The 14,521-nt window shown below is 43.5% G+C and overlaps 1 protein-coding gene across 2 annotated transcripts in view; it reads left to right on the top strand.

Moving 5' to 3' along the window:
• The window catches only part of SNX24 (sorting nexin 24), a 61,457-nt gene extending 48,033 nt beyond the window's left edge, over positions 1-13,424 (top strand). The window contains exons 3-7 of one of the 2 annotated variants that reach the window (XR_001513972.1): positions 5,060-5,154; positions 6,476-6,508; positions 7,040-7,104; positions 11,718-11,814; positions 11,900-11,990. Coding sequence is in view for 1 of the 2 variants with exons in the window: in XM_015564381.1 (XP_015419867.1) it covers positions 5,060-5,154; positions 6,476-6,508; positions 7,040-7,104; positions 11,900-11,967 (261 nt within the window). In the remaining variant the exon portion in view is untranslated. Of the gene's footprint in view, positions 1-5,059; positions 5,155-6,475; positions 6,509-7,039; positions 7,105-11,717; positions 11,815-11,899 lie in introns of both variants that reach the window. The other variant, XM_015564381.1, reaches the window with a different exon arrangement.
• Positions 13,425-14,521: the final 1,097 nt, after the last annotated feature.

The following is a 14,521-nucleotide window of genomic DNA, read 5'->3' as shown; positions in this document are numbered from 1 at the left end:
GATATTCCTGAAGGAATATCTGTTTATTTTAAGGAAAGTCATGTATTCTTCTGAAAATGAGTAGCATTGTGTGGAGATATATATATATATATATTTGCTTCTTACCAGGTGCATTCGGTTACCCAGTTTTAATATTTATCAGAGTTGGATCTAGCAGAAGCAAAGTCTGTTACATAGTATATCACACACTTGTTTTAACCCGTTTCCTTTGTGCACCTTAATAATAATCTGGGTTGTAGTCTGCATACCTGCATACTTCCTAAGTGATACACTAGACAGGAATTTCTTTAGTGAGTTTTTCTGTTCATTCTCTAGCAGCTCCAGTCTGCATGTGCCTGAAAGAGCAACTAACAGCATTCTGAGCCCAGGATGTTTAGCAGCTGTTACGATGGCTGCTCTTCCCGTGCGTGTGCCTTTTTTGCTTGTTTTACTGAACATGTTCCAGTTAGAGATGACTTCCCCGCTGGTCTGGACAGTACTTTCTTCTTATTCCAGCAGCTTTGAAAACCATCACCCTCCTTAACGGAACAGTTAGTTAACATAAAGACCACCTACCTCCTGGGCCTCCCTGCCTCATTCCCAGCTCGGCACCCCTCTGGGTGACCGCGTCCTCTGGAAGAAGATCGTGGGGCCTTCAGTGGAGGGTGGGGATCACTCAGCTCCTTTCCCACTTGTACCGAAACAGCTCCTCAGTACTTACACCTGTAAATTTTAATTTGATGCGATATATTTTCAACTTTTTCTTCAACTTGTCACGTTCATTTTGAATGCTGCTGTTTCGTTGCATCCATTAGATGCCCAGCCATGCGCCCCAGCTTGCCTGCAATGTCAGAACTCTGCCATCAGTTATTAGCTAAACACTTATGTCCTGACAGTTTGCTCAGTGGTTAGAGTGTCAGCCCTCAGACTGAAGTGTTGTGGGTTGGGTTCTGGTCAAGGGCACTTATTCAGGCTCGATCCCTGTCCTGATCAGGGAGTGTGGGGGAGGCAACCAATCAGTGTGTTTCTCTCACATGGATGTTTCTCTCTTTCTCTCTGTCTCTACCCCTCCCTTCCACTCTCTAAAAAACAATGGAAAAAATATCCTCCAGTAAGGATTAACAAAAAATTAAATCCTATATAATAAAAGCCTAATATGCCAAGTGCCCAGTTGTCCAGTCGTCCGTTCAACCAATCAAAGCGTAATAAGCTAATGATATGCTAAGGACACTCAACTGCTCACTATGACGTGCACTGACCACCAGGGGGCAGTGGACTGGTCGACCAGTCGCTGTGACATGCACTGACCACCAGGAGGCAGATGTTCTGACCAGAAGGTTAGCTTGCTGCTGATCAGGACTAAAAGAATCCTTCACCAGGGTAGCCTCACCGGCAGACAAGTATTTTCCACCACAGCTCAGAGCTGAAAGCGCTAATGAGTTCTAATAGCAGGACATACACTCCAGTGGGGTTCTAATGGACAAAGGAGGAGGAAACTGAGCAAGAAGGCAGCCATCCTTGGGGCTCTGGCAGGCGCGCCCGCCCAGCAATGCTGCAGGTCCAGATGGTGCTAGCCAATGCTGCTAACGGCAGGTGTCCTGGGCTGGGCTGTCGGGCCTGGGAACCTCTGGCACTGTCAGCACAGTTACATATGTATGTGTCCTTTTCAGCAAGCAAGATCCTCAGCTCTCATCCAATTTTCAAAGGGATCCATGAATCATTGAGGGCCAAGAAGCTCTGTTTGCTACATGGACAATAATCCAAACTTCCAAACCCAATAAAATAGGTTGGTAGGAATTGAGACAACAAAAAGAGTCAAAGGAGACAAATTAGCATTTATTGAATGTTAATTGTGTGCCAGAGACTCTTGGAGATATCACTCAATCCTCCCAATAACCCTCTAAGGTAGAGGAAGTATTTGAACCCAGGTCTTGCTTTTAAGCTTCCTACTATGCAACACTGCCTCTCTAAAGAATGAACATGACTGGCCATTGAAGATAAATAACAAATAAAGAGAAGCAAGCTAAAACAATGGGGAAATAAGATTAGATATTCAACCATGTAATATATATATTTAATTAAGAGCTTATCTACTGAATAAAATTGGGTGATTTAGCCCAGACTGTGGTCCCAAGCATGTGGGATGGCCCCGGGGAGCAGCTTCTAGAAGGAGTGGTTCTCCTTGAGCAAAAGCTTTTGAAGAAACTGAAGATATAAATGGACAGTGTGAGCCCCCACTTCACTGTTGGGTCTCTCATGGGATGAGATCTTGTGTTTATGAACCAAAAGATTTTGTTGAACCTCTTTTGCATCTCTCCACCAATTCATGACAGTCATTCACTTACATATATTGTATTAAATTAGGTACATTCTCCTATATTATACTCTATCTCTGCTTGGACTTAAGGATTAATTATTTTCTTACAAATCTTCTTAGCAGAATTTAAGAAATACTCTCACCATGTAACTGAGTGCTTAACTAAATCCTCAATGCCACTTTGTTGATAACTGTAAATCCTGAAATCCATATTGGCAATTGCTTTGTGGAAAATATCATATGAGCATATCAAGTGAACATTCAGCAGAAATGCTCACAAATTTCTGGAGGTTTCTATATTCCCTTTTTTTAAAACAAGTATGTATTACCTAAAACAATGCCATCATCTGTTTGGAATCCTCTGTTTGGGGAGGCTGAGCAGGATTCATTCCCGTCCTGGTGTTGCAGTGTAAACAGCTTTTTGCCTGTCTTTTGTCATTAATGATCATGCTGGAGATGTAGCCAGTGCATTGTAAGCCAATCTGTCAAGGCAAATAAACAATTCACCTTGTTAAAATTCCCTAAATCTTGCATTAATAAAACCAAAGTAACCCCCTGAACACTCAAGAGATGTCTTCCTCCATACTGCAGTGATGGATGACATGTCTAAAGATCCTGGAAATTAAGTAGTTCAGGTCATTAAAAGTGTCCCACACTTGTTATCGATTTAATTTATTTTAAAAGGTGGGGGTGGAGATAAGAATGTTACAGCGCCCCCCCCCCCATTTTTTTAATCTGAAAGCTACCACTTGTACACATAATTAAAACTATTGCTTGGGTTTTATTTGTTACAACATTAAGCTTTTTTATTCAAATACAGATTATGGTATTCTCTTAACCTGATATCTAGAAACAAGTAGATAATCACTGCAACTCATGTTACGGCAAAAATGCCTTGAAGCTTCATTTGTATGATGGTGCCTGGAACCTAGAGTTCTGGGCACTGAAATCATGACCTTTTGAATACCCCAACATTTCCTCAGGTAGATAAAGTTCAGATTAAGGTCACATGATTTGAAGGAAATTAACTGAAATAGTAATGGAAGTATGCCTCTGGATAGAGGAATATTTTTCTCTATTTTATGAATGTTTCATTTTTCTACTTTTATAATAAAGAAAAGAGTAAACATTTAGATAGATGGAAGGATGGGTGGGTGAATGGATGGACGGGTGGGTGGGCAGGTGGATGGGTGGATGGGAAAACATTTGGAGAGTGGCAGAGTTTTTCAATTCCATATCACTATCTTCTAAGGAAGTTTAGGTTATGTGTGTTGTCTACTTGTTTGTCACCAATTTTCTCTACTAACCCATACTCTACTGGACCGTTGTACTCACTACCATATCCCAGTGCCTAATAGAATAGATGCTATTTGTTTATTTAATAAAGTATAACCCCCAAGCACTTTTCTTTTTGCCTCTTGTTTATTCCTTAAGCTTCAGTGGGCACAATGGGGTGTGTAAGGACCTGTAACAGCCGCAGACAGGACTGGCTCTCGAGATGATCCCTTTCCAGGGACTGAACAGCAGGAGGGTTGAGCACTAGTATGGTACAGAGGTCAGACAGCCAGGATGGGCGACCTGCGTAGTTGCTCACTCCATTCATGTGTCCTGAACCGGATAACAGTATTCCAGAACTGTACGAAATGGGGTAGCTCAGTGTGTAAAATATGGCAAAAAACAGTACATGGAGTTATGCATTTACAAGGCACACATAATCCGACCTTCCTTTTGTCATTTGTCATGTACCGTATGCACCACCCTGCAGAGCTGTTCCTGATCAGCTGTGTGAATGATATTTCACCATTATTCTCATTGTTCTTTAAACGACATGTGCTTGTTGGGGGAAAAACAGCCATGGTACATTGTGAAAATGACCCTTGAAAATAGTTATATTAGTTACAGAGGTTAATTTCATTCATTGGTGCTTTTTCCATGATCTTTGCAAAAAGGAGGGAGCGGCAAATGTGCAGTTAGTTGGCACGCTCTGGCCGACTCTTAAAAATAGATATGTATGAAAATGTACTTAACAGCTGTCCACTAAATTTCTACTTGAAATTGCATAATTTGGGTACCTGAGAACAGACATGGTTATGCCATTAAGCCAGCTCTTTAGCAGAGCTCTATAAATGGAACAACTCTCAATTTTTTCAGCATATACACTGATTTACACTTAGTGATAAAGTTGTTACACTTTAAGTGGAGCTGTCCAAATAGCAAGAAATGTCAGTTGATCCTATTGCTGAAACAGGTGATAGCTGTTAAAAAAAAAAAAAAAAAAAGCCATGTCTAGTATTTCCTAAATAGTGGTCTCTTGTAGCAAGTGCACAGGTGAGCACGTGCACGCGCACACACACCTCAGACCACCTTATCACTCGGGAAGGAAAGTCTGATGTACATTTGTGGCAGTATTGTTATGTTCCTACGTTTTTGAAATGCTTACTCTGGATTAGAATCCCCTCGAAGGCAGGAACTGTGTCTCCCTGATGTCCCACTGTGTTGGCCTCTTAGCATCTGAATAGTAGATGCTCTGTAAATCCTGTTTGGGTGAACGAATAGGTAAAAGGAGCATGTGCTGACACTAAATAGCACGTGTGTGGATCTGAATTCGTGTCAGGTGAAATTCATGGGGGACCACACCTCCTATTGATGGTGAGGAATGATGCTGGTAAGAACTTTGATGGATGGTTATGACTTTTTGAAATAGTTTATTTGATTGATTGCATAGCAAACTTTACTTTCTAAATCTGTGTTCTGCTTTCACAGGCTGTCATTTTAGAAAACGAAGAACTTCCCAAACTGTTTCTTGATTTCCTAAACATACGGCACTTGCCATCTCTACCAAAGGCGGAGAGTTGTGGGTAAGCATTGCTGTTTACTTATTGGACATGTATTTTTTGTTAGTCGTCCATCACTTATTGGCCCAACAAATATCCCACAAAGGTGCCAGAAGGGGCAGCCTGGGACAGCACTCTCATTCGCCCCCCTGCTTGTAGTCAAAGGAATTTCTCCTGAGCCTTCTTCCCCAGAGTGTGGCCAGTGACCAGTGCTCAGTAACTGAGGTTTAGATTTAAGGAACTGACTTTTTAAATTATGCTACTACATGGAGTGGTGGTACATGATGGAAATTGTGAATCTAGATATTCTATTTAGGGACTAATATGTTTATTTGTGCACACTTGAGCAAAGTCTATATCCTCTTGGCACATATATGATTTCAAAGTTATAAATGACCTTAAAGATCAATTTACACAACTCCCTGTATTTTAGAGTTGAGCAAATTGAAACCCGGGGACTAAGTGACTTCCTGAGATCTCTCTCCCGAAAGCTGACAGAGCCTGGGCCTTCCAGCTGTCTTTCCTCACTCTCCTGCCTCTCCCTCGGGAACTGCCAAGTGGGGCTGTAGACCCTGACCCCATCTACCAAGGAACCAGGCATTTGATATCATCAGCCACTGGGAAGAGTTCTTCTGAAGAATTAACTTGAAATTAAGCTACTCGCCCAGCTCTGGGAGCCTAACTTGATGGGCACCTGTGTTGAGCTGGTCACTGAAGGTCGTCAGCAACATCCTGATGTATTAAGCCCATTTACAAAGAAACACATCACCTCAGATTCTGAAACTCCAAGAGGAAAGATGGCTTTATCCATTTTCTCGCTGCCTCCAGACCTGCCTGAAGGACCCACACTACCTACAAGATATTCCTGCTAACCACACCCTAAGTCCTATTAAGCCAGATACCCAGCCAAGCTCCCTTGCCGGCAGTGTTTACTCAGGGCCACTTTCCACTCAGTTATTCCCCCTGCTCACCAAACAGGAGGCCTTGTCAGCGTATCCTGCTCCAGCCTGCATGCGCTTACTCGGGTTTGGGATTCATATGTGGTTGTGTGTTTTTAAGAGGAGATGTTGGGAATGAGTGAAATCTTTTCTCCATTATATAAATCCAGAAGTAGAACCATAGGATTGTTAAGTGATCTTCAGGAAAATTGAATATTGCAGTCTTAAGATTCCTTAGAATGACGTTATCAGTCATGAGGGGACTTCATGAAAACACCTGACTCTTTTCTCAAAATGCCTCCTGACTTAGAGCTTTAGGAATACTGACTATTTTTCCCCCCCTTTGTTGGCATCAACACTGACCTGACTTATATGGTCTTTTTTCTTTTCTTTAAAAAAATGTTTAGGTCTTTTGAGGAGACAGAATCTGAAGAGTCAAGGTAAGAACTAATAGTAGTCAATTAGGAGTTATATAGTATAAATCCAGAAAGGGACTGTGGTTTTATTAAATGTCTAGTTACCATGGTGTAAGTGTTTCAAGTCATAATTTTCTTGAAAACCTTTGTTCGGAAGTTGATTTTGAGATGATAAATATTTGATAGGAAGGTCCAGAAGTGACCAGCTCCATCTAGGAGTGACGGAATCAGAGCCCTACGTTGTTTCATGCAAATAATAAGAATGCTATTCTTATCAATAATCATACGCACAAGATTAAAAAAAACATGCTTCTCAGCAATGATTTATTGCCTAGGTTGTCTGTCTACTTCCAATTCCACAAAAAATGTTGGGAAGAAGCACGCTGCCCGGGTCTGTTCCCTCTACCTCTGCTGGCTGTTACTCGCCCGCACTGTTAGATACATAAACCTGGAGACGTCCCCGCACAGCAGTTTGATCCCCTCAAAGCTAGTTTGTAGTGTTTTCTGTTTACCGTCGTCCCCTGATGCTGACATGCCTGTTCTTGACCTTTCCAGCAAACTGTCCCACCAGCCGGTGCTGCTGTTCCTCCGGGATCCATACGTCTTGCCTGCAGCCAGCGGTAATCAAACCTGTCATCTGCTAACAGCTCTTTACTGATCTGACCCTGCACCACATAAACCACGTTTTTAATACAGGTCTAAGGGAGTAACATTGGTCCGGGGCTTAATAATCTGCCAATAAACCAGTGCTCTTGGTGTAAGAGACATTCAGAATTTTAATTGGGGCAAGCCTTTCAGGAGGAAATATAATTTGTCTTTCTCTCTTACCAGGCCATTTTGAATTAGAGGAATAAGGGAGAAAGGTATCTGCTGCCTTTAATGGCTGAATATATATTTTTTAAAGCTGTATATTTAAATATAATGAATAATTTAAGTATAATTGTAGCCAATATTTTAGCCTGAGCCCTTTCTTTGTGCCAAGAAATTTACATTTCCTGGTCCCTCTCAAAGCTTTTCGTTGTGCACCTCTTCATGAGTACATCCTCAGACGTTATTTCATTTCCTGAACAACCTTATGGAAAAGGCAGGCAGGTGTCATCGTTGGCTAATGAGACAATCAGGGCTCAGGGAGGCACCACCTTGCCTAGTCTCACATGGCTGATGGGTGAACCCCTTGTTGCCTAATTTCTCCCTCTGTGTTCTTTGCATATAGTGAGTTTTCAGCCTTTGTTTCTGAGAGAAACTAAACAGCAATAGATAAATTATCTATTGATACCATTCCTACATTATGACAGTAAAATCGTATCCCAAGCAAGAGAGAGGGGACTGTTGTATGTAGCAGGGGAGCTTGTACTCAGACCGCCCACTTAGCTGTCGTTTAAAGAACGCTGGCCAGGACGCAGTCCTGCTGTGTCAAGGGACCATTCCTAGCACCCTGACAAGAGAGAGCCGCCTTTGCTGTGTAAGAATATGGACTCATAGCAGTAATTGCCTTTTTTCAGCATTTGCTTCCCATGTTTAACAAATACACATATTATAGCAGTTGAAGTATATTAACAAAATGTTATATTTAACAAATATTCATAATGTAACCTTGTCTAGATTCAAATGGGCAATGTTTTATTAAGTACTAGAGGCCCCGTGCACAGATTCGTGCACCGGCGGGGTCCCTCGGCCTGACCTGTGGCTCTCCGAAACCCCCAAGGGGTCCCGGATTGCAAAAGGGCACAGGCCAGGCTGAGGGACCCCACCAGTGCATGATCGGGGCCTAGGAAGGGACTGCTGGAGGGCTCCAGGGTGTGTCTGGCCAGTCTCGCCCAGTCCAGATTGGCTGGACCTCAGCAGCAAGCTAACCTACCGGTCAGAGCACCTGCCCCCTGGTGATCAGTATGCGTCAGAGCTACCAGTCGAACGGTTGAATGGTCACTTAGGCTTTTATATATATACTAGAGACCTGGTGCACAAAAATTTGTGCACTTGGGGGCGTCCCTCAGCCTTGCCTGTGCCCTCTTGCAGTCTGGGACCCCTCGGGGGATGACCACCTGTTGGCTTAGGCCTGCTCCCTGGGGTATCGGGCCTAAGCTGGCAGTCAGACATCCCGGCTGAGGGGCTGAGGGCCGTTTGCAGGCTGGCCACAGTCCCTTCAAGGTGAAGGGTCCTGCTGGGGTGCCTGGCCAGTTTGGGTGAGGGGCTGATGGCCATTTGCAGGATGGCTAAGCCCCCCAGCAGGGACCCTCACCCCTGAGGGTGTGGCCAGCCTTGGTGAGAGGCTGATGGCTGTTTGCAGGCTGGCCAGGCCCCCCAGCCACCCAAGCTCCCAGTGGAGGCTGGCTGGAAGCAGGTATCTGGGATTTATTTATCTTCTATAATTGAAACTTTGTTGCCTTTAGCGGAGGCCACAACTGGCTCAGGGCTGGTGGGAAGTTTGGCTTCCTCCGTCGCCCGGGCAACCAAGCCTCCTGCTTGCTCCAGCTTTGTGGCTGCCGGCCGCCATCTTGGTTGGGTTAATTTGCATATAGTCGCTTTGATTGGCTAGTGGGTGTGGCTTAGGGCATAGCAAAGGTATGGTCACTTAGCATGTTTGTCTTTTATTAGTGTAGATATTCTTATTATCTTTTGAAAATGGTTCCACAAGTACTTTTTGCAGGTATTGTTTATACTCAGATATTTTATGCATTTGATTGTAATTCCTGTGGAAGTGTACAGAGTGGACTAGAATAGACAGGATGTTTTATGAAAGAGGGTAGATATTTATGACCCCTAAATCCAATTCACTAGCTTATTAAACACCATGTGCTATGCACCTGGCTTAACAATGAAGAATGGGAGGAACTTTCTGGGAAAGGACATCAGGGGGCAAATGTCTGGAGTTAGAAAGAGTAAGAAGGTTGTGTCATTGCTAGAATGTTGGTGGGGCTGAATGACTTGCACAGAAAGGGGATTCTTGTTTGAGAGTAAGTAAAGTCCACAGGTTTGGTGGGCAGAATGGGACCGGGTCCGGAGTAAACAGTGAGCTGGTAAGGGATGCTGGCCACAATGCTCTTGTTTTCCTGCCCCATTCTGGCAATTTTTTGGTAAATGCGTTCGTCAAGTGAGACCTATTTTTGTGGAATGTTGGCCAATCCAATTTCATAAATCAGATTCCTATTCTCCTAAAAATATTATACTAATGATGGTCTTGCCAATCTTTAGCATTTCATTTAAAGATAAATAGTGCTTGCATCACATTAATGTTAAGGTTACTCTTCCAGAGGATATAGATACGAATGTGGACATTCCTTAACAGATATACCGACCCTCACAAAATTAGAGGAGGGTCTGTCCTTAAGTTCCAACAATTTAACATTATCCTCTTATAAAATGTCAATAATCAAATGTTATTATTGTAGCATATGCTTTTAGCCTTTGTTTCTATTTTTCTGGGAAATTTAAAACAATTTTTGCCGAAGTTCCCAGTGACTGTAGTGTGGCTAAGCTCTCTGGACATTTTCTCTTCTTTTTAAAAAAAATATATTTTTATTGATTTGAGAGAGGGAGAGAGAGAGATAGAAACATCAATGATGAGAGAATCATTGATCGGTTGCCTCCTACATGCCCAACACTGGGGATCGAGCCCACAACCTGGGCATATGCCCTGACCAGGAAATCCAACCATGACCTCCTGGTTCACAGGTTGACACTCAACCACTGAGCCACCCCGACTGGGCCCTCTGGACATTATTCAGTCTCCTCTTGACCTCTTGTCAGCTTTAGCACTTTCTCCTCCTTCAAACATCACCTTCCCTGGGCTTCCCCACGTTTCACCTGAAGGCTGTCATAGACCCTTCCCTCATCTCATGACACATTCTTTTAAATAAATCTCCTTGCTTGTGGCCTTGATTATCTTGTGTAGACAGCTGAGTCACCCTATTTATTTCCACCCCAACCCTCTCCGTGAGCTCCACACTCTCACCGTGGTTACAGGGCCCTGTGTGGTCTGGCTCTGGCTCACATTCCCCTCATACCCTCTACTCCACCACACTGGACGTCTTGAGGAGTTAGCCTCCACTGTGCCACTCCTTCCCCTCAGGGATTCCATTGACATGGGCACGGACTGCTGTTTACTTATATCCCAAGTAATTAGGCAGTGCTCGGTACATTGTAGTGAAACTGGTACTGACTGTGTGCCAAGCTCAGGTCCCAGCACCTCGTTTCACTCATCAGTTTTTACAGCAACCTACCAGGTAGGTCCTATAGTGAAATCCCTCACCAGCCCTATTGAATCCATCTCCACTTTGAACTTGCTCTGAGCAGGTCTCTGAGTGGCAGCCAGAGTCATCTTTTCAAGACATGATTCAGTTGTGTCTCACTCTGCTTAAAGTCCTTGGATAGCTTCTCATTGCTTTTCAGATAAAGCCTGAATTCCAGCCTATTCTTGAATTGCCTCCCCAGCCCCGCCCTCGGGTCCTCAGGTCTCCTCACCGCTCCTCCTGCTGCCCCGCGCTTCCCTAGGCCTTTGTCCCTTCCGCACAGACTTTCCACCTGCTTGGCTCCCTCTTCCTAGCCATCTCCTCCAGGAGCCTGGCTGCCCTCCCCGAGGAGGTCTGACCTCCTAAGTGGTCTCACGTTGGATTCATACATGAAGGCATTATTTTTTTGTCTTCAAGTATTGGACCACTTAATTTTCTTGTAACTGTACTTATTTCAAGTGGTTGGCTTTAGCATAAATCCCGGATACACTGCTGTGCAGATTGAAGTTCAGAAAACAGACTGTGAGCCATGTGATAGATTGGTTCCCCTGTTCAAGTGATGCGCTCATATGTTACCCACCCTGATAACTGCAACATGGTACAACGCACCATACAGCTCTGGGTTTCCTGTGTATCTCCTATAAAAATGCAGGCAATTTTTCAAGTTTGACAGGATGGCTTTTGTCGGAAATTTGCCCTTAAATTTGGACAACAGGCCCCCCTCTTCCTGCTCTCTAAAGCTAGCACATAGAAAGAGCCTACTGAAGACTGCTTGAACTAGCTAGCCGCTGTAAACCACGGTGGAAAAACTGCAGCGAAGTATTCCCAGTAGAAATCTTGGAATTCCTTCAAGTATATTGAGATTTTGTTAGAAATTGAATTGCCAGTGTAATCCATCTTCCTGGGGAGAAAACATTCAGATAAAGACCTGGGGCCCAGCAGCATTAACCGTTAGAACATCCCTTAAATCAATAAACTACAAATCTGGCCGCGCATCCCTGCAGCGCCGGGTGCGACACTGAAGCGGCGCCAGGCCGAAGCCGCATGACGGATAGCACGTTGGAAACCGAACTGCAGAGCGCTGCAGATTCCCAAGTCACGGTGGGCCTTCCCTTGTTAACTTCTGCAAAATGCGGGGATGTTTTACATGCACACATAAGAACAGCAATTTCCTTTTGTTTTGCAGATTTCCCTAATGTGGTTATTGAAGGCGTTCTCCACGGGATCTTCTACCCTCACCTGCAGCCCAGGTAGAAAGCCTGTGGGGCCGGAAGAAGCTGAAGCCCGTTTCAACGTTGTCGTCAAGGAAATCGATCACCTACCAAATTAACCTAAACTCTATGACACAGCAGCTCTAGCTAGGGGTGAAATTCACAGGCCCAGCTTCACTCAGGGCAGGGACATTTCCATTAGAATGGTGCTTTTAAAAATAGAAACTGAACCAGGGCTGTGCTGAGGTCAAGGCCAGATGTTCAAGGCTAGAACATAGCTGCCAATTTAGAAACCCGTGAGCAGGAGGCTCGGGAAGATCCCCGGGAGCACTCAGTGCGACAAAGCCTGGTGACTCTCGGCCTCCCTCGGACCATCTGCTAATTGAAAATCTTATCCTGAATCACACTGAGGCTGATCAACTCCGGTACTTTCTGGTTCAGATTTTGTGACACACTAATGTTTCCATCCTGAGGTTTCCTCGGCCAGGGATAGACACATTCATAGTGCGGGCACCAGGAGGGTATCACAGAAACGCACACTGCTGACTGTAAGGAAGGCGCCAAACTGGAAATTAAATGCTGCTGACAGTATTTGGGCACGTTTTAAATCATGGCGTTTTTAATTGACATGACAGTGGAGTTGAGTCATGTCCAGGCATCTAATGTCAGTACATGAGAAAAAAAATGGAGTATCAGGCATATCCTTGAAAGCCCTCTGGACAGGCATCATGTTGGAAATCTGTTCACATCTACAATGACCATTTTTTCCTCCAGTGTTGGGAGAAAGGACTGTTTCTTCCACTGAAGACCAATTGAAATGGTTGGTGTTTGTTTGGGGGCTGCACATACCTTTAAACACTAGCGTCACACTTACCCCTGCAAGATGCTTGTCCCCTGAGACCGCATGGGCACTGACCCTGGCCGAGGGGACACTCTCATTGGCAGCACTCACCTTGGTTTACTCAAGGGCATCCATTCATTGAATAGGTGGCATTGCCATGGGATTTACTGTTATTTTTCTTACTGTTTCCTTTTCACTGACCTCATATCTTGAATTAATGTAAGTTAAATGTGTTTATGATAGGATTCCACTGTATACCTTACGGACATTCATAATTTGAGTAGTAAAGGATATAAGCATACGTGCGACCTGTATGTATGTGCTGTTATTTGGGCGTTTCATTGAAAACTAATTAATAGCTAAATTATTTACGATTATTAATTTTAATAAGCTTCTGTATGGGAGAGAAGAATATTTAGATTCAAAACTAATTACTGAATCATGTTATTTGATTAAGATATAAATATATGTTTTAATCCTGATGCAAACTTTTTAGAGATATGTTTATGGTAAATATGGTCCCACATATTAGGAACAAACAAGAACTACTCAATGTCATCAACCAAAAATAACTGAATAGTCAAGTGTTGGAGATATTTTTTTAACGTTTTTGTTATTAGCTATTTTGAGTTAAATAAAAACAAAGAACAAGAAATATTTTAAGTTGTCTTCTGCTCCTAAGGTTTTGTTGGAAATACAAATTGTGTCTTGTCTCTACATACACACACAACTTCTCATGGATTCACATAGATATTTATGTCTAAAATGACAAGGTAAGGGTTAATTACCTCATCCATTAAGCCAAAAGGCACTCATTAAGTAGTTGTGATTTACTAAGATAGTGATAATTTAAGAAAAATAAATACTGAGCATCTTTGGTGGCACACTACTCAAGAAATATTTTTTGAGAATTAATATTTTATTATTTTTAATTTATCTTTATTGTTGAAAGTATTGCAGATATCCCCCCACCCCCATTGACTCCCCTTCACCCTGCTCCTGCCCCCTCCCCAGGCCTTCACTACACAAATGTCCGTGTTCTTTTTCTTAGTGATGACGTTCATTTTTTATTTTATGTAAATGTTTGATATGTAATTTAATATTCCACTTCAGTCCCATTGCAGGAAATAGAAACCACAGTAGGTATTTTAAACAGAATGAAATAATAAGGAACTGAATACTTATAGAATCTTTGCAAGAATGAGGAGGGTGAACTCCTCCTGGGTCTCCAGTAACAAATTCCAGAACTTTCCAGCAAGCTCCAGTACCCATATGCTAAGGGAGCTACAACTTTTGCCTTAAGCAGGAGTTCAGGGAGGCAGGAGGCTGCTACTGGAGTCATTGAGGTAAAAACCACTGTAGCTTTGATCCAAGCATTAGCATGTCAGGTCAGGAAGTCACTGTTAGAGCCATAACTGCCTCATAGCGGTGCCCTGGGTGCTAGTGACTGGGCACTGGAACAAGGGGTCCAGCTGCCACCACCTACTCCACAGTGGCCTCAACACCCATGGCCTTGCTTCCAGCAGCCACAGCCCAAGCAGCAGGAAGATGGTGTTCACCCACTTCTATCTTCCACTCCACATCCCACAGAAGTCCATCCAATGAACCTTATTCTTGATCCCCAGCAGCAAGGGAGTCTGAGGAGTTGGAACTTTCTGGTCTCTGCAGCAACTCAAGAGGCCCAGGAAGCAAACTTGTCTTTAAAGTCCCAGTTGGAGGAAGAAGATTCAAAATTTCAAATGGAGACATCCATCCA

Source organism: Myotis davidii, unplaced genomic scaffold (assembly GCF_000327345.1).
Source record: "Myotis davidii unplaced genomic scaffold, ASM32734v1 scaffold159, whole genome shotgun sequence".
Taxonomy (NCBI): Eukaryota; Metazoa; Chordata; class Mammalia; order Chiroptera; family Vespertilionidae; genus Myotis; species Myotis davidii.
The sequence above is the reverse complement of the archived record's forward strand: the minus strand, read 5'-3'. Positions and strand labels throughout refer to the sequence as shown.